The sequence below is a fragment of the Centroberyx affinis genome, unplaced genomic scaffold, assembly GCF_046629955.1.
Source record: "Centroberyx affinis isolate AG114_WGS23_722 - 3 ecotype Tasmania unplaced genomic scaffold, CSIRO-AGI_Caff_v1 ptg000060l_1, whole genome shotgun sequence".
Taxonomy (NCBI): domain Eukaryota; kingdom Metazoa; phylum Chordata; class Actinopteri; order Beryciformes; family Berycidae; genus Centroberyx; species Centroberyx affinis.
In genome coordinates, this window is record NW_027278771.1 from 2,998 (window position 1) to 30,903 (window position 27,906).

The following is a 27,906-nucleotide window of genomic DNA, read 5'->3' on the forward strand; positions in this document are numbered from 1 at the left end:
TTTTTGAAAACCAGTCAGTATCTGGTGTGACCATTTGCCTCATGCAGTGCGATACATCTCCTTCACATTGAGTTGATCAGGTTGTTGATTGTGGCCTGTGGAGTGTTGGTCCACTCCTCTTCAATGGCTGTGCCAAGTTGCTGGATATTGGCAGGAACTGGAACACGCTGTTGTACACGTCAATCCAGAGCATACCAAACATGCTCAATGGGTGACATGTCTGGTGAGTATGCAGGCCATGCAAGAACTGGGATGTTTTCAGCTTGCAGGAATTGTGTACAGATCCTTGCAACATGGGGCCGTGCATTATCATGCTGCAACATGAGGTGATGGCGGTGGATGAATGGAACAACAATGAGCCTCAGGATCTCGTCACGGTATCTCTGTGCATTCAAATTGCCATCAATAAAATGCACCTGTGTTCGTTGTCCGTAACTTATGCCTGCCCATACCATAACCCCGCCGCCACCATGGGGCACTCTGTTCAAAACATTGACATCAGCAAACCGCTCGCCCACATGATGCCATACACGCTGTCTGCCGTCTGCCTGGTACAGTGAAAACCGGGATTCATCTGTGAAGAGAACACTTCTCCAAAGTGCCAGACGCCATCAATGGTGAGCATTTGCCCACTCAAGTCGGTTACGACGATGAACTGCAGTCAGGTCAAGACCGCACATAGATAAGCTTCCCTGAGACGGTTTCTGACAGTTTGTGCAGAAATTCTTTGGTTTTGCAAACCAACTGTTGCATCAGCTGTCGGGGTGGCTGGTCTCAGACGATCTCGCAGGTGAAGAAGCTGGATGTGGAGGTCCTGGGCTGGTGTGGTTACACGTGGTCTGCGGTTGTGAGGCCGGTTGGATGTATGCCAAATTCTCTGAAACAACATTGGAGACGGCTTATGGTAGTGAAATGAACATTCAATTCACGGGCAACAGCTCTGGTGGACATTCCTGCAGTCAGCATGCCAATTGCACGCTCCCTCAAAACTTGCGACATCTGTGGCATTGTGTTGTGTGATAAAACTGCACATTTTAGAGTGGCCTTTTATTGTGACCAGCCCAAGGCACACCTGTGCAATAATCATGCTGTTTAATCAGCATCTTGATATGCCACACCTGTCAGGTGGATGGATTATCTTGGCAAAGGAGAAGTGCTCACTAACACGGATTTAAACAAATTTGTGAACAAAATTTGAGAGAAATAAGCCTTTTGTGTGCATAGAAAAAGTCTTAAATCTTTTATTTCAACTCATAAAAAATGGAAGCAAAAACAAGTGTTGCGTTTATATTTTTGTTCAGTATAGAGCAGACGAACGGTTCTTGAGATATGCGAAGGAGACACACACACACACACATAGCCTACATACAGACAGAGATTCCTTGCTTTATAGTACTAGTGCAGTGCCCGTTTGCCCAGCTGCTGCACAGAGCGCTGTTTGCTTGTTTATTCAATGTTTATTAATATTGAACATGTCGCGTGTCCAAATTGCACCAAATCCAACACTGCACATCCTTGGGTCCCCAGCAATACACCTGCCAAGTGTAAAGTAGATCGGACGAACGGTTCTCAAGATATGCGAAGGACACACGCACACACACACACACACACACACACACACACACACACACACACACACAGATTCCTTGCTTTTATAGTAGGATGATATCCTGTCTTTTTTTTCTTTGCATTATTTATTTATATTTTTACACTTTCTATTAGACACTTTTTATCAGACACTGATGGAAAACATTTAGCACAGAAAATATGACCAGTTAATAAAAATGTTTTAATTTCAAACCAGTTTACTTTGAGAGAGCAGTCAGCGTGAACATAGTTGGACCACTGATCCTATTTGTTTAACCGACAGAGGCACTAAGGATGGAAAACTTCCTGGCGATAGATTACAGGACACTTAACATGTATTTTTTTTTACATTTGATACTTATAATGCATTTAATGGTAACACTTTAATACTTGGGAAGACTGAGTACTATTCTATCATGGTAGATGTACTCCTATTTTTATCTAGTGAGTGCTATTCTATCAGGGTTGTTCGACTTTCTTTTAAAGTAGAGGATTTGTGTGGTTCTACAATGTCTTTACTATGATGCTTTGCTAGAACATTTCCACTGTTCAGCAAATATCAGTTCTGTAGGGTTTTTAGTCTAAGTTTCCAAATTTAAAGTTAATGGCGCTTACTCCGGGTCCCCAGAGTGTCCAGCATGTGTTTGACCCTTCAACATACAGCACCTCATAGAGAGGTATGTTCGCTAAACAAGATGTTCTACTTGACTAGAGAGAATGACCTATGTTTGCCCCATGTACACTGGCCTGGTAGAAATGACCAGTAGAGGGCAGCAGTATGTTGCAACAACAGTATGTTATTCAGACCTGTGGGAAACTGAGAGTCTGCAGTCTGGATGCATATCTTTGGACATGGGACTCAAACCTGGGACCTTCTTATCTGAGGTGACAGAGGTAACCGCTGACGTCACTTTTATGAATGAAGAGACTCCACGAAGAGGTTCCAAAATGGGATATCCACCATTTTAAAACATGACACCTACTCGACCATACTGATTGCTGGTGTGAAAGTTAAATATATTATGGGTTAGTATTGAAGTCAGGAGTCATCTGAAGATTTTATTTTTCATAAAAGCACCATTGATTGATTTATTATTATTATTATTATTATTATTATTATTATTATTTCTAAATATATTTCAGGTGGCAAACCTTTTCCAAACAGAGTTTTGGAATTAAAATGCTGAATAATTTCCCTTAGAATTTCAAATGAAACGCTTTTAATAAATATTTTTTGCCAAATATTGCCCTATTTTGGAAGTTTATCAATATATACTTTTAAAAATAAAGGTCGGCTTTACTCCAGAAAACAAACACATGTAACAAACATGTAAAACTCACTGAGTTGATCAAAAGCTCAAATAAAAAAATCCAGACTGAACAAAATATCTTCCAAAGAATTGCTTTTTAAACAAGGCCAGCTGTATGGTTACAGTGAGTGTTGACATGCACAGGGTTTTCTGGACAGCAGCTTGTTTCTTTGTAAAGGCCACATTTTTGGATAATGGGATCCGTTACAGTAATGACTATTTTTCTGTGGAGTGAGGCTGCCCTCTAGTGGTTTGTATTGGCTACAGCAGGTGCACAGGTTAGCTGGTTTACTGTAGTTTTATATCGTTGCTCTGAAAGTAAAGGATCAGTATGTTGAAAAAAAAATTATGTGTATACATGAGTACTATGATAAATATATGTAGTTTGATATGTAAGTATGTTGTGGGTACTAAGGGACGCTTTAGGAAACACTCATTGCCATAAAATCAGTAGCCCCCCTATGTGGATTTATTAAAAAAGTACTGCTACTAGGAGTAGTGGTGACAGCAGTAGTAAAAGTAGGCTATCAGTAATATTAGGTGTAGTAGAAGTTGTTATACTAGTTGTATTAGTAGTACTACTAGTAGGCCTATAGTTTAGGTGAGTTTGGTGAGGGGATGACAGCAGGCCTAACTCCTAACTGGTTAATCCCTCTCTCTCTCTCTCTCACTCTCTCTCTCTCTCTCAAAGGTTGAGCACTACTAGTAGTCAGCTGATCGATCTTATTCGAGTTGCGGTTGATAGTGGGATCTTGCTGACATGCTCCTTCACACTCCTTCCAGGCCAGGCTCTTCCTGTGTCTCACCAGGAGTGGTTCTTGTGCGCTGCATTGCTTTCTCCAGCCCAGCCGGCATTTCATTTTGGTCTGGTAGATTTTCAGGCCATGTAGACCTTGCCACAAATGCAACTCACACTTGTTGTTAATTCATTCGCCATGGTTGTCTTCCTTTGGTGCTTCTCACCAAAGGTCCCTTGGTGTGTGTGTGTGTGTGTGTGTGTGTGTGTGTGTGTGTGTGTGTGCAGGCTGTCAGGCTGTCTGCTCACAGAGGAAGGCTGTACTTCTCTGGCCTCAGCTCTGAGCTCCAACCCCTCCCATCTGAGAGAGCTGGACCTGAGCTACAATCATCCAGGAGACTCAGGAGTGAAGCTGCTCTCTGCTGGACTGGAGGATCCACACTGGAGACTCTCAGGTATGGAGAGGCTTGCTATCATTTATATGGGAGTTTATTAAAAGCCCATGTAAGTGTGTAAGGGTGTCTTTAGTTTAATTTGTGAAAACAATGCTACACACATTCAACTGTTCAGATACTGTAGTTGCACTGTTGAATTCAAGAATAAAACACAATAAGGCACAGTACAAATAGTTCAACAGCTTCTTCTGTCACTAAATCAAACAAGCATGATGATGTTTCTCTGCTATAACTATGAACCACTGATTGAGGAACATTGATTTAAGGCAGTTAAGATTATACATGAAGCATTTTGGGATTAAAGGTTACACCAACCAAAAACAATATGTTTCATGATTAAAGTGTCAAGAAACGAAAAGTCAAATTGTTAATAAACAAATAATGGATAGAACATGTTTATTAGATGGAAAAACTGCTGTATTGTGTGTTGTTCTCCCCTTCAGATGCCTGTGAACTCACACTGGACCCAAACACAGCACACAGAAACCTCTTTCTGTCTGATCACCTAGAGAGATTTGACATCTCAAAACAGGTGCTGTGTAGAAATGGTCTGACTGGGCGCTGTTACTGGGAGGTAGAGTGGAGAGGAGAGGTTTCTGCTCTGGTAATAGTTACTCTGCATGGCACAATCACAGAAGAACAGACATACGTATCTCCACCTCTGGCTATGACAGAGTAGCAGTGTATCTGGACTGGTCTGCTGGCTCTCTGTCCTTCTACAGAGTTTCCTTTGACACACTGATCCACCTCCACACCTTCCACGCCGCATTCACTGAACCCCTCTACCCTGGGTTTAGGGTTAAACTTTGGGTTTGGTTTGGGGTTTGGTTTAACGTTAGGGTCGTTTGGCTCAGTGACTCCTCAGTGACTCTGTCAGAGTCCCCTGCTGTGTGGAACAACACTCACCCTGCTGCCCAGTGACAGCTGGAGAAATGATAGTTCTCTCCGTACAGAATCACACAAACACACACATACATGCACACACTTATCTTAAACTGAGAATATTAATGCGTGTGTGTGTGTGTGTGTTCATATAGGTTTTCTACTAATTTTACTGTAAATTGGATGTATTCTGAACAGGGTTTTAACATCACACATGTGCAAGATCATGGATATTTTATTTAGAAAATGAAATTAATGAGATATGCTACCAGAAAAAATCTGATTGTTGTTGTTCATCTTAAAGTCATTTGTTGATGACTGACAGATTAAAATATCTTGTACTTTATTTTATTTGGCATTTTATTCATCTCACCACTCCAAGCTAAACATGCATTTTGTTTTAGTAATATTTTTAAAACTATATTATAGGAAAATTGTCAAAAGATGATTTGGAGTTCAGAGACTTTGGAGAAAGTCCACTAGGCCACATTTGATAGTAAATATCCTGTTTATATATTTTACTTCTTTTCCTTCGCTCTGTGTATCAGACACATGCTGATGAAAATCATTTAGCATAGAAAATGTCATCAGTTGATGAAAATCCTTAAGGTTAATGCACTGAGGATGGAAAACTTCCCACAAGGACAGGAGATTTAACTGTACTATTACTTTTGATGCTTACAGTGCATTTAATGGTAATACTTATAATGTTTTCACAATTGGATGAAGATGTTTTGTTTTCATTGTTTTGAGGACTTTTGTATCTGGGCAGTTTGAATCAAAGGAGAGGATTTGTGTACTTCCAGTGTGTTTAATATGATGCTTCACTTTGGTAGCTAGAACTTTTCCACTGCACTCCTCCATCAGTTCAGCAGCAACAACATCAGCTGCCCTGGGATCCACTGTCACCACTGATCAGCTTCAGTATTGATCATGGAAAACGGGAAATATTAACCTACTTCTGAGTATGATCCAGGACACAGAATTAAATAATATAATCTTAGCCTTTTGTTGCCCCACCCCCGCAACTTGGACCCCCGCCCCATCGCCCCCTCCATCGAGCGACCCCGTCTGTATTTTAAGGAATAGGCTACTCTCAAGTCATCGGCGTGGCGCAGATAATTGTAACAGGAGAAGGTACAGTAATCAACAGTTTACATTACAGTTTACAGTGTATGACTATCTCAGCATGCCTTTGCTGTCACCGCCTACCGTTAGCTCACTGTAGGCCTATATTTAGCCTATAAAAAAGAGGAAATCTCCAACTTTCGCTTTAGGATCAAAACACAGCTCAACACTTTTCCAACAGGTTTCCAACATAGCCTATGAGTGTTTGAGTGTTAAGGTTAAAGTCGTGTAATCAGTAATTTGTTGTGTTGCTTTCTGAACATGTTTAATCGGGACAGCAGATTCCTGCACAGCCTGCAGGTTTAATGGAAAACTCTTTGACTTTCACTTGCACTGCCAATGATACCAAAGTGGGCTTTTTGACCATTACGTAATATAGCCTAAATGTAACGGTTTGAATGTCCTAAGAGGTGGGTAGTGTTTAACAGGATATACCTCTAAAATAACTTAAAATAAGAGTCCTCAGACAAGTTTCACATTGATGATGCTTCCTACTGTGGAAACTATCTTTTCATGTATTATATTTACTTAGCCAGGCTAGTTTTCACTGAGAGGGCGACTGACTCTCTTTCCAGGGAGAGCTGTAGGAAGTTGCATAACGTGAACGTAAAGCAACTACAGCACAACAGTGTAGCCTACGTCACCATACAATAACAGTCAAACTGCGATTTAAAAAACAAAAAACAAAAAAGGCATTCAAATCTCTCGATAGAATAAGCGTTTCATCTCCTGTTATGGTCCACCTCAGCAATACATTTTTTTTTATATTGTAGCTCTCAGTTTGTGTCAAGTCATATTTTAGATCTAAACCGACATTCTCTCTCTGTCACTGAATTTTAAAGAGATACAATTTCTGTAGCTCTATGCATTATGTCTGTGTGCTGGGGTTACTCAGTTCACAGTAGATGATGTGGTTAATGTGCACCATCTAATGGACAAATAATAGAACTACATCATCTGCTTTGTGATGTCTCTGCCACAGGTTTCTGGCCACAGGTTGGGATGTTGGCTGTGTTTCTGTAAAGGTGTTCGCTCTGCTATGAGTCAGTCTAAGGAGAGAGAGGAGGGGGTCCCTCCCTCTAAAACCACTCTGTCTGGGGAACATGACAGCCAGACCAAAGCTGAGAGGTAAGATGAGGATCTCTAACTGTCCATGACTGTTCTCCACGTCAGAGTCTGTCTCTGTTGTGTTGAAGCCCAGTTTAGCAGGAGAGACCAGACTCTCCTGTACCCAGCTGTGTGTCCATGAAGAGTGACTGGTCTATTTCTGAGCCCTTAAACTTTAGAGATGGAAATCACTCTATGGTGCAGAGGTGAAAATGTGTGAAATAGATGATAAAAAACAGCTAAACATCCACATAACATGGCATTTAATGATGGTGGGGATCCTTCCTGTATTTCTACCAGAGTCCAGCAGGAGAGACCAGACTCCCCTGTACCCAGCTGTGTGTCCATGAAGAGTGACTGGTCTATGGAGCCACCTATTGCCTTCAAAGATGGACACCAATCTACTGAGCAAAGGCAAGACTTGAAAAGAAATGAGTATGTTCTTATCTGACTCTACTGAGCATAGGTAAGAAGTTATAATATATAGATTTGGTCTGGCCCCTTTTATTGATTTAGTTTCCTATTTAAAAACACTAAAATCATCAAATGATCAAAGCAGAATTTACAGTGGAGTTCATCTTGTGTTTCTTCTATGATCTGTGTGTGTGTGTGTGTGTGTGTGTGTGTGTGTTGATATCCGGAGACCGAGATCTAATCCATCATGTTTCCTCTGCAGGGTCCATCTGAAGAGTTCAGAGGTTCCCAGTGGTCAGTCTGCCCAGGAGCATCAAAAAGACCTGGACTCCATATTTATGGTGTGTAAATGTACAACACATTTTACTTCAGCTACATGAAATGCAAAACAACAATTATGGTAATTTCTGCCTTTGAATGTATGCAAGATAGTTTTGATGTGTTCCACAACTTTAATATGTACATTTAATTGATATATTATTCTGTTCCAGCTGCTTGAGGAGAACATCATCACTTTTGTGAAGGATGAGCTGAAGAAGTTCCAGAGGGTTCTGAGTCCAGATTACCCAGAATGCTTAGAGAGGCAGAGGGAGGATGAGGAGGTGGTGGATGGTGAGGATAAAGAACAGAGGAGGAGCAGAGAGGCACTTCTGAAGATCACACTGCACTTCCTGAGGAGAATGAAGCAGGAGGAGCTGGCTGACTCTCTGGAGTGCAGTAAGAGGCTTTTAACAGGTTCAGCATGATGTAAAGAGGAAATTGTGGGAAAATGGGAGTCGTTTACATTTCCAGACTGTTATACATGTTGATATTTCTCAAGGGACGTCTATACAACTCCATATTAAATGGTGAATTAGCACAATTGAAAAGAATCTCAATGCTGAGAGGGTGATAGCTCTATGGAGTCCCACTCACTGGCGACTATGGGTAATGACAGAGACAGATGATGCAGTTCAGTTTGTTTGTATATTATTTCTTTGCAGGGGGTTAAACAGCACTAGGCATTACATTATGTACATGAATATAGATGTTGAGATGATGATATGTAGCTTGCTGGTGCCCTCCTATGGAGTATGGTGTCTGAAAGACAATGAAGAGGAGAGGGAAAGCCACAAAGTAATGGGCGGAATACAAGCAGGATACTTTATACGCTTAACACCATAAGTAGTGTGGGAAATATCAAAGCCACTTAATAATGGATAAATCATAAAGATAAACAATAATTAGTAATTAAGCGCTTTTGGTGTGTTTAACAGATTAATATTACTGAAGTGAATCCCCAGAATAAGTTTAAGAATAAGCAATACATTTAAGAATGAACTTAATTGCAGGACTTTTATCATTATCACAACCATTAAAAAGACAGCCCATGTGAAACAAACAATAAGCTGGGCAAGTGCAGGAGGAGTAATGACGTGGCATTACAGACATTGTCCGATGCGGGATATCAAGCACAGGATGCAGTGCGCACACCAGGCAATTAATAATCAGGTAATATTGTGGTCCTTTCTCAAATTAGAAATAGTTCAGGATCGTACATATTCAAAGACGCATACGAAGGCACTTGCTCAGATTAGTTGGTAGCAATGGAGAGCGTGTCCCTCTACGTGGCAGCCACTCCCCGCTGAAGATTCCCAGTGTGTTACGCACGGCGCACAGGCCAGCCAGCAGAGAGAGCGCGAGAGGGGGGGGGGGGGGTATGTTAATAGACCAACAGCGCAATAGTTGCCTTTCTTATTAGGCTGCACACACAGACCTGTCTGTCCATCAGTGATGAAATGAATAGATACCATGGAGTGGGAATACATACATTCACCCAAAAATATTCACATTTGTCATATTCACCATAACATTCACCCATTGATATTATTTGCTGTTTCTTCATTCAGAATCTCTTCCTGATGGTTGCCAACGTAAACTCAAATCTAATCTGAAGGAGAAGTTTCAGTGTTTGTTTGAGGGGATTGCTAAAGCAGGAAACCCAACACTTCTGAATCAGATCTACACAGAGCTCTACATCACAGAGGGAGAAAGTGGAGAGGTCAATGATGAACATGAGGTCAGACAGATTGAAACAGCATGCAGGAAACCGGCAAGAGCAGGAACACCAATCAAATGTGAAGACATCTTTAAACCCTTACCTGGAAGAGATGAACCAATCAGAACAGTGATGACAAAGGGAGTGGCTGGCATTGGGAAAACAGTCTTAACACAGAAGTTCACTCTGGACTGGGCTGAAGACAAAGCCAACCAGGATATACAGTTCACATTTCCATTCACTTTCCGAGAGCTGAATTTGCTGAAAGGGAAAAAGTACAGCTTGGTGCAACTTCTTCATCACTTCTTTATTGAGACCAAAGCAGCAGGAATCTGCAGGTTTGACAAGTTCCAGGTTGTGTTCATCTTTGACGGTCTGGATGAGTGTCGACTTCCTCTAGACTTCCAGAACAACGAGATCTGGACTGATGTTACAGAGTCAACCTCAGTGGACGTGCTGCTGACAAACCTCATCAAGGGGAAACTGCTTCCTTCTGCTCACATCTGGATAACCACACGACCTGCAGCAGCCATTCAGATTCCTCCTGAGTGTGTTGACATGGTGACAGAGGTGAGAGGGTTCACTGACTCACAGAAGGAGAAGTATATCAGGAAGAGATTCAGAGATAAGGAGCAGGCCAGCAGAATCATCTCCCACATCAAGACTTCACGAAGCCTCCACATCATGTGCCACATCCCAGTCTTCTGTTGGATCACTGCTACAGTTCTGGAGCATGTGTTGAAAACAGATGAGAGAGGAGAGATGCCCAAGACCCTGACTGAGATGTACATCCACTTCCTGGTGGTTCAGTCCATACAGGGGAATGTCAAGTATCATGGGAGAGCTGAGACAGATCCACCCTGGACTTCAGAGACCAGGAGGATCATTCTGTCTCTGGGAAAACTGGCTTTTGAGCAGCTGGAGAAAGGCAACCTGATCTTCTATGAAGCCGACCTGACAGAGTGTGGCATTGATATCAGAGCAGCCTCAGTGTACTCAGGAGTGTTCACACAGATCTTTAAAGAGGAGTGTGGGCTGTACCAGGACAAGGTGTTCTGCTTTGTCCATCTGAGCATTCAGGAGTTTCTGGCTGCTGTTTATGTCTTTCTGACATTCATCAACACTGATGTCGATCTACTGTCAGAACTAAAATCCTGGTGGTCTACACTATTAAGAAACAACTCTAGCGTAAAACACCTCTACCAGAGAGCTGTGGACAAGGCCTTACAGAGTCCAAATGGACACCTGGACTTGTTCCTTCGCTTCCTCCTGGGTCTTTCACTGGAGACCAATCAGAGTCTCCTACGAGGCCTGCTGAAACAGACAGGAAGTAGCTCACAGACCAATCAGGAAACAGTCCAGTACATCAAGGACAAGATCAGGGAGAATCCTTCACCAGAGAGAAGCATCAATCTGTTCCACTGTCTCAATGAGCTGAATGACTGTTCTCTAGTAGAGGAGATCCAACAGTACCTGAGATCAGGAAGTCTCTCCACAGTCAGTCTCTCCCCTGCTCAGTGGTCGGCTCTGGTCTTCATCTTACTGTCTTCAGAAAAAGAGCTGGATGTGTTTGACCTGAAGAAATACTCTGCTTCAGAGGAGGGTCTTCTGAGGCTGCTGCCAGTGGTCAAAGCCTCCAAAATATCTCTGTAGGTGCATAGATAAGTGGACAGATTAAATATATTAAATATTAAAAAAAATGTCTGATGTTAAAATAAAAATATCCAAAATTATTGTTTCTGTCTTATCAATTATACTTTTCAGGCTGAGTGGCTGTAAGCTGTCAGAGAGAAGCTGTGAAGCTCTGGTCTCAGTTCTCAGCTCCGAGTCCTGTAGTCTGAGAGAGCTGGACCTGAGTAACAACGACCTGCAGGATTCAGGAGTGAAGCTGCTCTCTGCTGGACTGGAGAGTCCAAACTGTAGACTTGAAAGTATCAGGTCAGTATTCCAAAACCTGTTCAACACATGACCATTTAAATCCTGGTTTACATATAGGTTACTTTAAGTGAATAAATATGGGCCAGATTTGTCTAAAAATTTAAATAAATGCACAAAACAAGTTTCACAAATGTATATCATGTAAATAAACAAGGATGATCATGATTGTATTTTTCACAAACAAATGCCACCCAACTTGAATAAATGTGAAACAATTCTACAAAGAAATACCCCAGCTTGAATAAATGTGAACATTTCCACAGTATATTTGCAAGTTGGAAGTTTTTTTCAGTTATATATTATGTCATTATTATATGTAATTATTGTTCAGTATATTATATTATGAAAATGATGTCATTATCTACTCACCCTTGTGCCAGTTGAAACTCAAGTTAAGTCTGTTAATCCATTACAATCCATAACAAACAGGGAGGTTGCCAGCACAAGTCCGCAGCCTCTCTAACACTGTAAAATTACTACCAAAAAAAAAAAACATGTTCACGCTTGCACGCATCCTCGTACGTTCATGTGAATCTTCCCCAATTCCATGTTTACACTGTTACGTTATGACATGTCAGGCCTTTTCACCAGCACGTGAACGCACCACACATTTGTGGATTGAAGGTCTAGAATAGTCTGTAAAACCCGCAAACAAATGCAATCGAATCCACACGTGTCAGGTGATTTGTGAATGCAGATTCGACAACCTGTAAATAAATACAAAACTCATGTTTTTTGATGTAAATATGTAGATGAAGAACTTCAAATGCAATTTTTATGATATTAATATATAACATTGGAAAAATAAACTTCCGACTTGGAAATATTAAATATATCTATTTAATACTTGTTTCACATTGATTCAAGTTGGGTGGTAGCCTATTTATTTGTAGAATTGTTTGATATTTATTCAAATTGTGTGGCAGTTGTTTGTACACAGGAAAATACACTTGTGATCATCCTTGTTTATTTTGTGATATACATTTGTGAAACTAATTTTGTGCACTTATTTTTTAGACAAATCCATAAATAAACACCTACATTGTGTAAGATTTTCTCTGGTTAGGTAATTTTCAAACAAATTGTGATACCAACGTGCTAACTACCATGTCCATGTCGAGATTTCATTATTTCCTATCCTTACTGCCTCTGTTGTTGAAGCCTAAAATACCAGAAAGAACTTTGTCACAAATTGAGTCAAAAACATTTCAAACCAATTGGACCAAATGAAAACACAAAGCAGATCATAGGATCAACAGTCTGTACTGGAGATAATTATAGATTTCCCTAGCATTTGACTGCATTATCACAATTAAGAGCTGTGTAGTAATGAAAAAATCTAACATGTAACTTGTCCCTTTAAGGACACACACATACATCTTGATAAAACTGTATTGACATAATAGTGTTAGAGAAGATGCACTGTGCCGGGACAAAGGTCCCAGGGATGCAGAGGTACTGTTGTGTTAGTGTTATCAGCCTCAGGAATCCTACTTGGTTGGCTTTACACCAGTCCAGTGGATTTGTATCAAGTGGTGGAGGCATTTCTTAGAAGTAGCCCTCCACTTCGGTTCCATGGTCATTTGTGCGGTTGGGCCGGCTGCGATGACGCAATTCAAAAAGTCGTTAACTGTTAAGGTTAATAAATCGATCATCAATTTTTCTTGAACATCCCTAATCATTAGGATCACTTTTTCTCATTTGTTTTGATCTAGACGGAAGCAATTCTTGCTCTGGCAGATGCACAACCCCACTTGGCAATGAGGCTCTTTGGCAGTGGTCTGGTTAGGGGTCCAAGCATGTAGTGCTGGAACCCTATGGTATTTGCTGGAATTCTTCTTCTTCTTCTTTGTCTTTCTTTCTTTCTTTCTTTCTTTCTTTCTTTAGGGGTCCAGGCATAGGTGCTAGAACCCTATTGTATTTGCTGGAATTCTTCTTTTTCTCCACTTACATTATCTGACCCCCCACTATTCGCTACTCATAGTATTCCCATGATGTCGCATGCATGTCCTACCAATGTGGCGCTTTACAATACACACAGCTCATTGGCTGTGTTTGTCATTTGATTGTAATCACCTGTTATTTTCCTACCAAGATGGCCATGTGGTGATGGAACAGAATACTATGAATAACAAGTAACTTGAAGTTTTGGCCAATAACTTCCGCAGTGCTTGTCATACATATTGGATTTTCCACCATTTTGAATAAAAACCCCCACTTTTTTCACAACTCCTCCTAGGCCATTCATCAAGTGCATTTGGTATCTTAAATAGAGGGCCTGATATGAGTTGTAATGAGTAGTGTGTACCATGTATCTAGCAGTGCGAGTTGTCTGCCTGAATTAGCTTTGCCAATGGGAAATGCCAAATGGGAAATTGTAAAATTTTAATTGTAATGATGTCTATAAAGCCATGTTTAAATTGATTAATCAAGGGCACTAATACAGTTATAATATCCTTTCTGAGGCTTTCAACATAGGTTGGACTGTCACAAAACTTGTCTCTTTGTTTTGTTTCCCCATGCTGGCCCACCAAAGTGGAAGTTGGCCTTGTGTTTAAGGCACTGTGTTTGCAAAGCACAAGATTGAGAGTTCAAATCCAAGACCTGACATCACTAAGTCATGAAATAATAAGACCCTGACAGAATATCTTCCACCAACAATCTTGCTACTTCTGCAGCTCTAAATCTTTTCCTTGCCATACTTCCCTGCAATAATATACAGAACAGAAAAGACACTCAGAGCTGAAATGTCACCTATTGTTTATTTCCCATCAGAAAACAATGAACATTAAACAATGAACCCCTAGAGGAACAGTGGTCTCCGTGGGAAACCAACTATGTTTTCCCTCTTAAGGGAGGGGGGTTACTGGGTGAAACCACCAGTTTTTTTTTCTCTATAAAATCACTATCTTTATTTTAACAATTATTTTTTGGTCATAGCAATTCTTTGGAATGTTTTCTACAATAAATAATCATAGAAATTGCAAGAAAACAAACCTGGATCATACTGTAACCCAATTGTGCGGAGTACTCACAAACCACACATGGACCATGGAAGTATTATATTATATAGTATTATATATAACACTTTGAGGTATATGTCCTCAGTGTGAATGATAATGTGATTTTAGGAGCAAGCCATGGATATGTGATTTCTGCAGGCATGAGCAATCCTCAAAAATAAACAATAAATAACTCTATAATAACAAAGTGTGTGTGTGTGTTTGTTGTATTCTGTAGGTTGTCAGGCTGTCTGCTCACAGAGGAAGGCTGTGCTTCTCTGGCCTCAGCTCTGAGCTCCAACCCTTCCCATCTGAGAGAGCTGGACCTGAGCTACAATCATCCAGGAGACTCAGGAGTGAAGCTGCTCTCTGCTGGACTGGAGGATCCACACTGGAGACTGGACACTCTCAGGTATGGAGAAGCTACCCAGAGGCTAAGGCTATTTAATGCCCAAAGTATGTATGCTGGTTTGACTTTGTTTATCCATCCCCAGTCTGGACCATGGTGGAGGACAGTGGTTGAAATCAGGTCTGAGAAAGTGTAAGTTATTTATGAAAACAAACATTTTACTATTTAGATGGAAAGTTTTCCTACTGTGAATGAAGATGATGGCTGATGTAATGTGTCATCATGAGTCAAACTGTCAATAAATCAACAAATAATTAACAGAACAGGTTTATTCAGGTTAATACACCACTGCTGTATTATGTCTTGTTCTCCCCATCAGATGCCTGTGAACTCACACTGGACCTAAACACAGCACACAGAAACCTCTCTCTGTCTGAGGACAACAGAAATGTGACAAAGGTGAGAGAGGAGCAGCCATATCCTGATCACCCAGAGAGATTTAACTACTGGCCACAGCTGCTCTGTAGAAATGGTCTGACTGGTCGCTGTTACTGGGAGGTGGAGTGGAAAGGAAGGGTTGATATAGGAGTGACATACAGAGGAATCACAAGGAGAGGAGAGGGTGAAGACTGTAGGTTTGGATGGAATGACAAGTCCTGGAGTCTGTACTGCTCTGGTGAGAGTTACTCTGTCTGTCACAATAACTTAAGAACAGACATATGTATCTCCACCTCTGGCTCTAACAGAGTAGCAGTGTATCTGGACTGGTCTGCTGGCACTCTGTCCTTCTACAGAGTCTCATCTGACACACTGATCCACCTCCACACCTTCCACTCCACATTCACTGAACCCCTCTACCCTGGGTTTAGGTTTAGGTTGAGGTTTGAGGTGTCTGGTTCCTCGGTGTCTCTGTGTCAGATAGAGGAATAGAGTCGCCTGCTGTGTGGAGAAACACTCACATTGCTGACCAAAGGCAACTGCTGAAATGATAGTTCACTCTGGACAGGATTACTCACACACACACACACACACACACACACACACACACACACATACACATGCACACACATCTATATCTTAAAGTGAGAATATTAAAGCTACACTAAGCGATTTTCCAACCACTAGAGGGTGACAGAAATCGCAACACATTTTGTAAACACACACAGCAAAACTACTGGGCGACGGAAGCCTTTAAGGACAAACCGTGCATAAAGGCTAATGGCTAAAATAAACGTACCTACGGAGTTACCAGTCTCACTTTGCCAGATTTTTCTCCTGCTGAAGGTTACATGTCCCACAATGACAAGTGAAGAGGTAGGTAGCAAGTTTACTACTTGAAAAGGTTTACTCACTCGCTTCACCGATTCACCATTACCAGAATGTTTTTTCAGGGATAGGAGGGGGAGAGCGGCGCTTTCAAACAGCGAGGGAGGAGACAAGCTAGTTTTAAAAAAAGGAAAAGCTACGACTCGGGCCGAACATGACAACAAGCTGTAGAAAAGAGGAGAAAACAACAACACAGCCGCTGCTGTGTGGCTATTTGTTTATATCATGACGTCTCACGGAAATCTCCACATAGCACTAGTTTTAGGATTGCCTCTAGGGTCTGAAATTGCTTATTGCAGGTATAATGTATGTAATGTATTTTCATAAAGGTTTACTACTATTTTTTCTGTAAATTGAGTGTATTCTGTGTGTCCAACACATAGAATACTGAACATGGTTTTAAGATCACACTTATATAACATCATGGACATTGCATTTAGAAAATTAAATGAATGAGATATGCTACCAGAAAAAATGTGAATTATTGCTGTTTATCTGAAAGTCCGTTATATATGTTAAATATCTTTCCTTTGTACTTTTGTTTGGTATTTTATTAATCTCACCATTCCAAGCTAAACATGTATCTTGTTTTCTACAACTGTTTCACATAATTACATTTTAAATGTATAGCCTATTGTATGATCTTCTTCTTTTCAAGCAAGCATAGTTTTATATTTTATATATTATTCTTTTGTTTTCTAAGTTGGCATGAATTTTCATCACTGAGGAAGACACAATCTATGACAGCATTGATTTTATATTGCCAAACCAAGAAGTCAGGGTCATATTAATGCCAATAAACAAGAACTGTGATAAATGAATTAATATTTTTTTTTAATTTAGATGCAGGTACATGACTGTCCATAAAATCAATTTTCTGCCAACTCAGGTAATACATTTTGGTTTTTTTTTAATTTAACCTTTAAGTTTATTCCCAATGAGATGAAGAATCTCTTGTTTCAAGGGAGACCTGGTCAAGAAAGAAGCATCATGACAATCATAAAAGTAGCAGACAAACAACTACAACAACAACTGTCATGGCCCTGCTTCCCCAGCCCTTTCTCTCTCCCTGGTCTCTGTGGGCTTGGTCTCCTGTTTGTCTTGCTTCTCTTGCCTCTCTTATGGTTGTTTTTCCTGTGGGGCCATGTACCACAGCCTTTTGTTTGAGTTTAGGTTTATACTTTGATTGTGATTCACCCAATGCCACATGCACACATTCCTCACTCATGCAACTCTTTGCACTCAGTCTGATTGTACTCATTGAACACATCCCATTCCATTTAGTTGTTGTGCTTTGTAGTTTAGTTGAGGTTTAAAATAAAATTTGTTTACCATTTACCATGTTGTGGTGCCCCTTTGTGATGGCTTTGAGTCCAATCAGTGTCACCTTAAAGAAAGACCAAATTTTCTGTAAAAATGCTCCAATAGGAAGTAAACCAATATCAAACCAGCAGGCTGATGAACCAAACCTTTTTACATCTTGACTAAACAAAGCAAAGAGTTCCTCATTGAGTCTGACACAAGATCAGTCATGTCAGAGGATTGCATTCTGATTGATTGTGAGAGCTCATAACTGCAAACTCAAAACAAAAAAAGATATCACTAAATTCAAGGAAATTGTCAAATTTTGTAAGAATAACAGTGAATTTGGGTAAAATCTCCCTTTCAGCAGATGCAAAGAGTAGTCTTCCCCCATTGGGGAACTGAAGACTAATAAAAGTCCCGCGGTTGATTTTTCAATGCGGAGGCAAAATAACACAATGTCGTGGTTTATTTTTTGAGGGGGACGTTTTAATCATCTTTTAATATTGGAGGGGACATGTTCCCCCTGTCCCCCGTGCTTCCTACGCCTATGGTAATAGTAGGTGGGTTTGGTGAGGGGATGACAAATGGGATGACAGCAGGAGAGAGCTGGGCGTAGCTCTCTCTCTGTCTGTGGTCGATTTCCTTGTTGAAGCTGCGGACTACTTTCACTTTAATTTACCGGCCGCAGAGAACACCAAAAGGTAGGCTACTGTAACCAACAGTTTACACGACAGTTAGTGTATTATGCTTCTGATCTGTCAGCGTAGCCTTATGTTTTATCATACTGTTACAGCCGACAGTTAAAAGCGGAAATCTTCGTCTCGTCCGTGATCTTATCTTGTTAACGCCCTGTTTAGACTAAAAACATCACTCGACAGTGTTCAGACATGTTAATGTAGGTTTCATGAACTGTAGCTAACATCAATCAATTCAATACAAAACACATTAATTACAATTGTTCGCATACAATTACTGAAACAGTTAAGTCCATGGTATAAAGATAGATTATGATCCAAAAAGACTTACAGGGCTTGGTGAAATAGGGCCTTGTGATAATTAAGGTAGCCTGTTATTCACATACAGTTATCCGTACAATTATCCAATCAGCTGTTGCATCCAGTTTATTGTAGGCTACATAGCTAGAGTGTTGACACATGCAGTTTACTGTGTGCTAGAACGCTTTAAACAGGCACTGACAAAGCCTTGACAGGACAGTCATTAAATGAATAGTTCACCCCCTTCATTTCAAAAATTGGTATTTGCTTTCTTACCACGAAATAACTTAAAATGCAAATGGAAATGGGAATACATACTTTGGTTTTATCCATGCTGCTAATAATCGATGATAGAGCTGGACCGCATAGCAAAAACAAAGTTGCTAGTTTATTGAATGGAATATACCACCAATAGTTACCAGCTACTTTGTGGGAAACTGGGAGTCCAACTGTACTATTGCTACGGGGTCAAACTCTTAAATTGCTATGGTATATTATTGGCTGCATGGATAAAACCAGGAATTGCATTGGTTACCTGCTTGCATTTTGTGTTTTGACTACTTTTGATATAACCTCTACTACAGTGCGTTGTGGTGCCTGATCTATCCTGCAATGGAAAACTTGATGTAGTCAGTCCAACCAACACAGCATGTTGCGTGAGTTTCTGTAAGGCTGTTCGCTCTACCATGAGTCTGTCTGAGGAGAGAGAGGAGGGGCTCCCTCCCTCTAAAACCACTCTGTCTGGGGAACATGACCGCCAGACCAAAGCTGAGAGGTAAGATGAGGATCTCCAACTGTCCATGACTGTTCTCCATCTCTTTCACAGCCCAGCAGTGAAAATAATTATACCTTCATTATTCAGAGTAAAAGGTCTGTCTCTGTTGTGTTGAAGCCCAGTCCAGCAGGAGAGACCAGACTCCCCTGTACCCAGCTGTGTGTCCATGAAGAGCAATCAGTCTATTGAGCCACCCATTGCCTTCAAAGATGGACACCACACTACTGAGCAAAGGCAAAACTCACTTACTCACTCACTCACTCACCCACAGTTAGCCTGACCCCTTGTGGTCGTTAGGTCTACAGACAATGTCTACAGACAATTAAACAAGGACACAGTGTCATAGATTTAAAACGGCCTACACAGTTCAGCAGTACTGCAGAGAGGATGCGAGTGAATGTTCACTGCCATGCCTCCTAATGGCCACATGGGATCAGATCGGCTAACTGTGAGTGAGTGAGTGAGTTACAGGATCATTCACGCACCTCCTCCTCTACTGCTGAACTGTGTAGGCTGCTTTGCATCTATGACATTGTGTGTCCTTATTTAACAAATATTCATCCAAGAATGGCTTTACCAAGTATATATGTTTTTTTGCTGCATTAACCTGCTTCACATTCATGCAGTTAGAGAGCTGCTCAGTATAACCATAGCCTTCTACTGTTGGTCAGCAGCTCTAACAAAACAATTTGGAGATTAAGTTCCTTGCACATTGGTGGTAGCTGGTGGGACAGTTACACATTCGTTCTGATTTTCAAAGCGGATATTGGGATTCAAACCAACCTGCTGGTCAAAACCCTGCTTCTCTAACATTTTTACTACCACCTTTGTTTTATAAATCCTTTGTTTTGAGCAGGATCCAGCAGGGAAGACCAGACTCCCCTGTACCCAGCTGTGTGTCCATGAAGAGTGACCAGTCTATGGAGCTGCCATTTGCCTTCAAAGATGGACACCATTCTACTGAACAAAGGCAAGACTTTACAACAGATGAGTATGTTCTTATCTGACTCAACTGAGCAGAGGTAAGAAGTCATAACATATAGATTTGGTCTAGCCCTTTATACTCTGTTGATTGAGTTTCCTATTTCAAAACATCACATCAAATAATCAGAGCAGCATTTACAGTAGAGTTCACCTTATGTTTTCTTGGTGGAACCATCATGACAGAACCCAGCCACCTTTATCTACCAGTGTGTGTGTGTTTGTGTGTGTGTGTGTGTGTGTGTGTGTGTGTGTGTTGATATCTGCAGACCTAATACATCATCATTATGTTTCCTCTGCAGAGTTCATCTGAAGAGTTCAGAGGTTCCCAGTGGTCAGTCTTCCCAGGAGCATCAAACAGACCTGGCCTCCATATTTATGGTGTGTAATTGTGCAACAGCACATTTTACTTCTGCTACAAATAAAATGCAAACATCCATTCTGGTCATTTCTGGCTTTCAATCTATGCAAGATGGTTTTGATGTTGTCTTCCACAATTTTATTATGTACATTTAATTGATATATTATTCTGTTCAAGCTGCTTGAGGAGAACATCTTCACTTTTGTGAAGGATGAGCTAAAGAAGTTCCAGAGGGTTCTGAGTCCAGATTACCCAGAATGCTTAGAGAGACAGTGGGAGGATGAGGAGGAGGTGGACAGTGAGGAGGAAGAACAGAGGAGGAGCAGAGAGGCACTTCTGAAGATCACACTGCACTTCCTGAGGAGAATGAAGCAGGAGGAGCTGGCTGACTCTCTGGAGAGCAGTAAGAGGCTTTTAACAGGGTTAACATGGGGGGAAAGGGTAAATGGTGGGAAAATGGAAGATGTTCTAATTTGCAGACTGTTATATAGAGATTCCTCAAGGGAGGTCTATACAACTCCATATCAAATAGTAAATAAGACCAATCCCAATGGATAATCTGATAAAACTATTGACTGGTTAATATCTGTGTAGAATGTTGAACACAGTGGTGCATGTTAATAAACAACAGTCGTTGTTTATAAGCAACAGATGATCAGTTATCATCAACATCATCATCAACAGAGTTGCCTTTCACATTGAGCTGCACACATAGTCAAGACCTATTTGTCCACCAATGATGAACTGAATTGGTACCATGGTGTGCGAAAATACATATATTTGCCCAAAAGGGTCCACATTTTTCATATTCACTGTAACATTCACTCTTTGATGTTATTTGCTGTTTCTTATTCAGAATCTCTTCCTGATGTTTGCCAGCGTAAACTCAAATCTAATCTGAAGGAGAAGTTTCAGTGTCTGTTTGAGGGGATTGCTAAAGCAGGAAACCCAACACTTCTGAATCAGATCTACACAGAGCTCTACATCTCAGAGGGAGAGAGTGGAGAGGTCAATCAGGAACATGAGGTCAGACAGATTGAAACAACATCCAGGAAACCAGCAAGACCAGAAACAACAATCAAATGTGAAGACATCTTTAAACCCTTACCTGGGAGAGATAAACCAGTCAGAACATTGATGACAAAGGGAGTGGCTGGCATTGGGAAAACTGTCTTAACACAGAAGTTCACTCTGGACTGGGCTGAAGACAAAGCCAACCAAAATATTCCATTCACATTCCCGTTCACTTTCCGAGAGCTGAATTTGCTGAAAGAGAAAAAGTACAGCTTGGTGGAACTTCTTCATCACTTCTTTATTGAGACGAAAGAAGCAGGAATATGCAGGTTTGACAAGTTCCAGGTTGTGTTCATCTTTGACGGTCTGGATGAGTGTCGACTTCCTCTAGACTTCCAGAACAACGAGATCTGGACTGATGTTACAGAGTCAACATCAGTGGACGTGCTGCTGACAAACCTCATCAAGGGGAAACTGCTTCCCTCTGCTCGCCTCTGGATAACCACACGACCTGCAGCAGCCAATCAGATCCCTCCTGAGTGCGTTGACATGGTGACAGAGGTGAGAGGGTTCACTGACCCACAGAAGGAGGAGTACTTCAGGAAGAGATTCAGAGATCAGCAGCTGGCCAGCAGGATAATCTCCCACATCAAGAAATCACGAAGCCTCCACATCATGTGCCACATCCCAGTCTTCTGTTGGATCACCGCTACAGTTCTGGAGCATGTGTTGAAAACCAGTGAGAGAGGAGAGATGCCCAAGACCCTGACTGAGATGTACATCCACTTCCTGGTGGTTCAGTCCAAACAGGGAAATGTCAAGTTTCATGAGAGAGCTGAGACAGATCCACTCTGGACTACAGAGACCAAGAAGATGATTCTGTCTCTAGGAAAACTGGCTTTTGAGCAGCTGGAGAAAGGCAACCTGATCTTCTATGAAGCCGACCTGACAGAGTGTGGCATTGATATCAGAGCAGCTTCAGTGTACTCAGGAGTGTTCACACAGATCTTTAAAGAGGAGCGTGGGCTGTACCAGGACAAGGTGTTCTGCTTCGTCCATCTGAGCATTCAGGAGTTTCTGGCTGCTGTTTATGTCTCTCTGTCATTCATCAACACTGATGTTAATCTACTGTCAGAGCCACAACCAACATCCTGGTGGTCTACACTATTAAGAAACAACTCTAACATAAATCACCTCTACCAGAGTGTTGTGGACAAGGCCTTACAGAGTCCAAATGGACACCTGGATTTGTTCCTCCGCTTCCTCCTGGGTCTTTCACTGGACACCAATCAGACTCTCCTACGAGGCCTGCTGAAACAAACAGGAAGTAGCTCACAGACCAGTCAGGAAACAGTCCAGTACATCAAGGACAAGATCAGGGAGAATCCTTCTCTAGAGAGAAGCATCAATCTGTTCCACTGCCTCAATGAGCTGAATGACCGTTCTCTAGTGGAGGAGATCCAAGAGTACCTGAGTTCAGGAAGTCTCTCTACAGAGAAACTCTCCCCTGCTCAGTGGTCGGCTCTGGTCTTCATCTTACTGTCATCAGAAGAAGAGCTGGGTGTGTTTGACCTGAAGAAATACTCTGCTTCAGAGGAAGGTCTTCTGAGGCTGCTGCCAGTGGTCAAAGCCTCTAAAATCTCTCTGTAGGTTTATATATAACGGGACAGATTGAATCTATAAAATAATTTTTTTCTGAAGATAAAAAAAAAATCCAAAATAATTGTTTCTGTGTTATCAATTATGCTTTTCAGGCTAAGTGTCTGTAAACTGTCAGAGAGAAGCTGTGAAGCTCTGGCCTCAGTTCTCAGCTCCGAGTCCTCTAGTCTGAGAGAGCTGGACCTGAGTAACAACGACCTGCAGGATTCAGGAGTGAAGCTGCTCTCTGCTGGACTGGAGAGTCCACACTGTAGACTGGAAACTCTCAGGTCAGTAATCCTCAATCTGTTCAACACATGACGATTTATTTCCTGGTATGTATATAGTTTACTATAAGCAAATACACACCTAAACTATGTAAGTTTTTCTTTGCTTATGCAATTTTCAAAACCAATTGTTATACCATCTTTTGATACTCCTTTCTACCGTCTGTGAACTACTGTCCATGACCATATTTCCTTACCTCCTCTCCTTACTGCCTCGGTTGTGGAAACCTAAAATACCAGAAAGAAGGACAAAAAAATGTTCAAACTGGACCAAATGAAAACACAAAGCAGATCATGGGATCAACAGTTTGTAGTGGAGATAATTATAGACGTTCCTAGAATTATCACAACTAAGAGCAGTGTACTAAGGAGAAAATCTAACATGTAGCTTTTCCTTTTAAAGAGTAGCTAAATCCCCAACCCAAATTTGTGGTGAACCCTGGTACCTAATGGTGCCAGGTGATGTCAACTACAATAGATGTACAATTACAAGTACAATAGATGGTGACATCACCTGGCAGTAGGGGAGACTGGGGATAATAATAATAATAATGATAATGATAACTTTAAATATAGCACCTTTTGTAAAAACAGAGTTTACAAAGTGTATTCACAGTCAAAATAAAAGCAGAACACTCAAAAATTTAATTTAAAAAACAATAATAAACAGTGATTAAATTCAGATAAGAGGACAGAGGTGGAAAAGAGCAGCATTCAAATAAATAGTGGATAAGATAAAAAACAGTGAGGATAGAATAAAAGATACAATGATAAAAGACTGTAAAAATACAATAAAACAATGATAAAAAGATAAAAAGACGACATCACATAAAAGCAAGTCTATAAAAATGTGTTTAAGAAGTGATTTAAAAGAAGTCACTGATCATATGGAGTCAACATGTCTGTTATGTATGCCAGACCCAAACATGCTTTAAAAGTGATCAGTAAAATCTTAAAATCAATTCAAAAATGATCAGGGAGCCAATGGAGAGATGTGAGTATTGGGAATAATAATGATCTATATAATAAACTGGTGTGTGTGTGTGTGTGTGTGTGTGTTTATGTGTAGGTTGTCAGGTTGTCTGCTCTCAGAGGAAGGCTGTGCTTCTCTGGCCTCAGCTCTGAGCTCCAACCCCTCCCATCTGAGAGAGCTGGACCTGAGCTACAATCATCCAGGAGACTCAGAAGTGAAGCTGCTCTCTGCTGGACTGGAGGATCCACACTGGAGACTGGACTCTCTCAGGTATGGAGAGGCTTGCTGCCAGGCAGAAGAAATGTCTTACAGAGATATTAGAGTTGGTAACAATTTTATCAGTCATACCGTAAAGCTTTATTGTTTAATGCTTAATGTTGGATATGAATGACATTGTATGGAAAATCATTCATAGGGATTTAAAGCCCACTTGTCAAAGAGACTATGCTGGTTTTAATTTGTTTATCCATCCCCAGTCTGGACCATGGTGGAATGCAGTGGTTGAAATCAGGTCTGAGGAAATGTAAGTGTGAAGATAGTTTTATTTTTAATTTTTATCTATGCATTCAAATCCTACTGTGAACGCAGATGATGGCTGGTATAATGTGTCATCATGAAACATCAAGAAATTGTCAAACTGTCAATAAATCAACAAATAAGCAGAACAGGTTTATTAGATCAGAAACTGCTGCTGTATAGTGTCTTGTTCTCCCCTTCAGATGCCTGTGAACTCACACTGGACCCAAACACAGCACACAGAAACCTCTCTCTGTCTGAGGGAAACAGAACGGTGACAGCAGTGAAAGAGGAGCAGCCATATCCTGATCACCCAGAGAGATTTGACTGCTGGTATCAGGTGCTTTGTGGAAATGGTCTGACTGGTCGCTGTTACTGGGAGGTAGAGAAGAAAGGAAGGGTCGATATAGGAGTGACATACAGAGGAATCAGAAGGACAGGAAACGGTGAAGACAGCAGGCTTGGATGGAATGACAAGTCTTGGATTCTGTACTGCTCTGGTAATAGTTACACTCCCTGGCACAATAACGTAACAATAGCCATACGTATCCCCCCCTCGTCTGACTCTGACAAAGTAGGAGTGTATCTGGACTGGTCTGCTGGCACTCTGTCCTTCTACAGAGTCTCCTCTCACACACTGGTCCACCTCTACACCTTCCACTCTACATTCACTGAACCCCTCTACCCTGCATTTAAGTTTGGGTTTAGGGTTGGATTTGAGTTGTTCGGTTCCTCAGTGTCTCTTTGTCAGATAGAGGAGGGAGACTCGCCTCCTGCCCAAAGACAGCTGCTGAAATAATAGTTCACTCTGTACAGGATCGCGCACACACACACACACATTGTTTGTGTTTTCATATAAGTTTACTACTCATTTCACTGTAAACAAACATGATTCATCAGTCACTGTAAATAGAGTGTATTCTATGTGTTGTGTACTGAACATGGTTTTAACATCACATATGTACAAGATCATGGATATTTAGAAAATGAAATGAATGAGATATGCTAATGGAAAAAAATTGAATGATTGTCATTCATCTTTAAGTCATTTGTTGATAACTGACAAGTTAAAATATCTTTCCTTTATTTTACTTTTCTATTTATTGATTTTTTTAATATCTTTTTATTAGTTTTGATCAATCATTATCCATAGTATTTGTACAATGATAATCAATTAGGATACACTGTAAATTATAGAGAAGATAGTAGCAATAGCAACGATAGTATCAACAGAGACAATAACGCTGTCACATCATCCAGGTGGGTGCCATACATTGGCAGTGGCTAAATGTGTATTTTGTTTTCTATTTTTTTCCCCCAGAATTTACATCTAAATGTACATTAATTGATCTACTTTTCCAACAAGCATCATCTTATATATTCTCATAATCAAGGAAAATGTGATCTCTGATTTACATTACTAAAAGTCAAACCAAATGTAAAAGACAATCAAATTTACATATTTATGTAAAGCATATGTAAATAATAATACTAATAAAATTAAATATACAGATTTTGAACCAGTTTATTCCCAGTGACATTAATGTCTCCCTCCAGTGACCTCATGACCACCATTCAAATCACTACGCTTCCTGAAAACACTGCATCTCAGAAGGTGATGTATGATTATCTCCACCAATCACAGTCAAAATGAGGTCCAGGAATTCAACAGGGGAATCAAAGCTGTGCTGGTTTTAGTTGGCAGAACTCAGTTAGCAGTAAATCAATGGTTTACAGGGTTTACAGTTTGGTTTACATGGTTTACAGTTTACACTTGTGGGTACATGAGTCACCCTGGACGCTCCTCACCCAGGACATCTCCTGAGTAGGAGAGAGACCACCCCCTATCAAGGAGGTTTGTTTCAGAGCTAAAGCGATGTGTAGAGATGAGCCCAACTATATCTAGTCGGTACCTCTCAACCTCACACACCAGATCAGGCTCCGTCCCCCCAGAGAGGTTATGTTCCATGTCCAGAGAGCCACTTTCTGTTGCCATGGTCCACATGACCTAAATCTGCTCCACCAAAAAGTCACAAAACAATAAAAAATATTACTATATTATAGGGAAATTGTAAAAAGATGATATGGGTACAATCTCCCTTTAAGCAGGGGTGAAGAGTAGCCTAGTATTTTCACTTCAGAGAAAGTCCACTAGGCCAGTGGTTCTCAATGTGGGGTCCGGGGACCACCAGGGGTCCTTGAGGGGGTTCTAGGGGGTCCCCAGCAAATTAATGAATTGTTAAACTTCACCATTATTTCATTTAAAAGTTAACACAATTAGAGAATGTAGAAGAATGACTATTTTGATCATAGTTGCACTGTTATCTCTCTACCTACAATACAGTCATGGAATTCTGGACAAAATCATATCAAACAATAAAAGTATTCTCAGTTTTGGGTCCGAGAGACAACATTTCATCAAATTGGGGTCCGTGGCCCTAATGTGGACTAAATTAGGGGTCCTGGATATGAAAAAGGTTGAGAATCACTGCACTAGGCTACATTTAATAGTAAATATCTTGTTTATATTTTTTATTTTTTTCCTTCTGTCTGTATGCAATTACTTGCATACAGACAGAACTTTGATGAAAATGTAGCTTAGAAAATGTGATCAGTTGATGAAAATGCGGAGGTTAATGCACTGAGGATTGAAAACTTCCCACAAGGACAGGACATTTAACTGGACTATTACTTTTGATGCTTACAGTGCATTTAATGGTGATACTTCAAATGTTTTCACAATTGAATGGAGATATTTTTGTTTTCATTGTTTTGAGGACTTTTGTATC

At 40.8% G+C, this 27,906-nt stretch overlaps 1 protein-coding gene across 1 annotated transcript; it reads left to right on the forward strand.

The window, feature by feature from the left end:
- The first annotated feature begins 293 nt into the window (after window positions 1-293).
- LOC139644430 (uncharacterized) lies at window positions 294-27,875 on the forward strand. Its single transcript, XM_071519783.1, has 20 exons — window positions 294-551; window positions 7,081-7,226; window positions 7,506-7,619; window positions 7,882-7,960; window positions 8,111-8,336; window positions 9,509-11,306; window positions 11,422-11,595; window positions 14,836-15,009; window positions 15,092-15,138; window positions 15,326-15,873; window positions 19,157-19,347; window positions 19,465-19,581; window positions 20,201-20,317; window positions 20,631-20,709; window positions 20,867-21,089; window positions 21,546-23,349; window positions 23,458-23,631; window positions 24,698-24,871; window positions 25,078-25,124; window positions 25,321-27,875. Exons 1-20 carry the CDS (start codon window positions 294-296, stop codon window positions 25,914-25,916), a joined length of 7,086 nt encoding a protein of 2,361 aa, XP_071375884.1. The 3' UTR covers window positions 25,917-27,875.
- Window positions 27,876-27,906: the final 31 nt, after the last annotated feature.

Excerpts from the sequence above, each read along its gene's own strand:
- LOC139644430 (XM_071519783.1), top strand. The coding sequence starts at position 294 with ATGGGGCCGTGCATTATCATGCTGCAACATGAGGTGATGGCGGTGGAT. Across the intron at positions 15,010-15,091 it reads TGGAGACTGGACACTCTCAG|TCTGGACCATGGTGGAGGAC; the intron begins GTATGGAGAAGC and ends ATCCATCCCCAG. Across the intron at positions 19,348-19,464 it reads CGCCAGACCAAAGCTGAGAG|CCCAGTCCAGCAGGAGAGAC; the intron begins GTAAGATGAGGA and ends GTTGTGTTGAAG.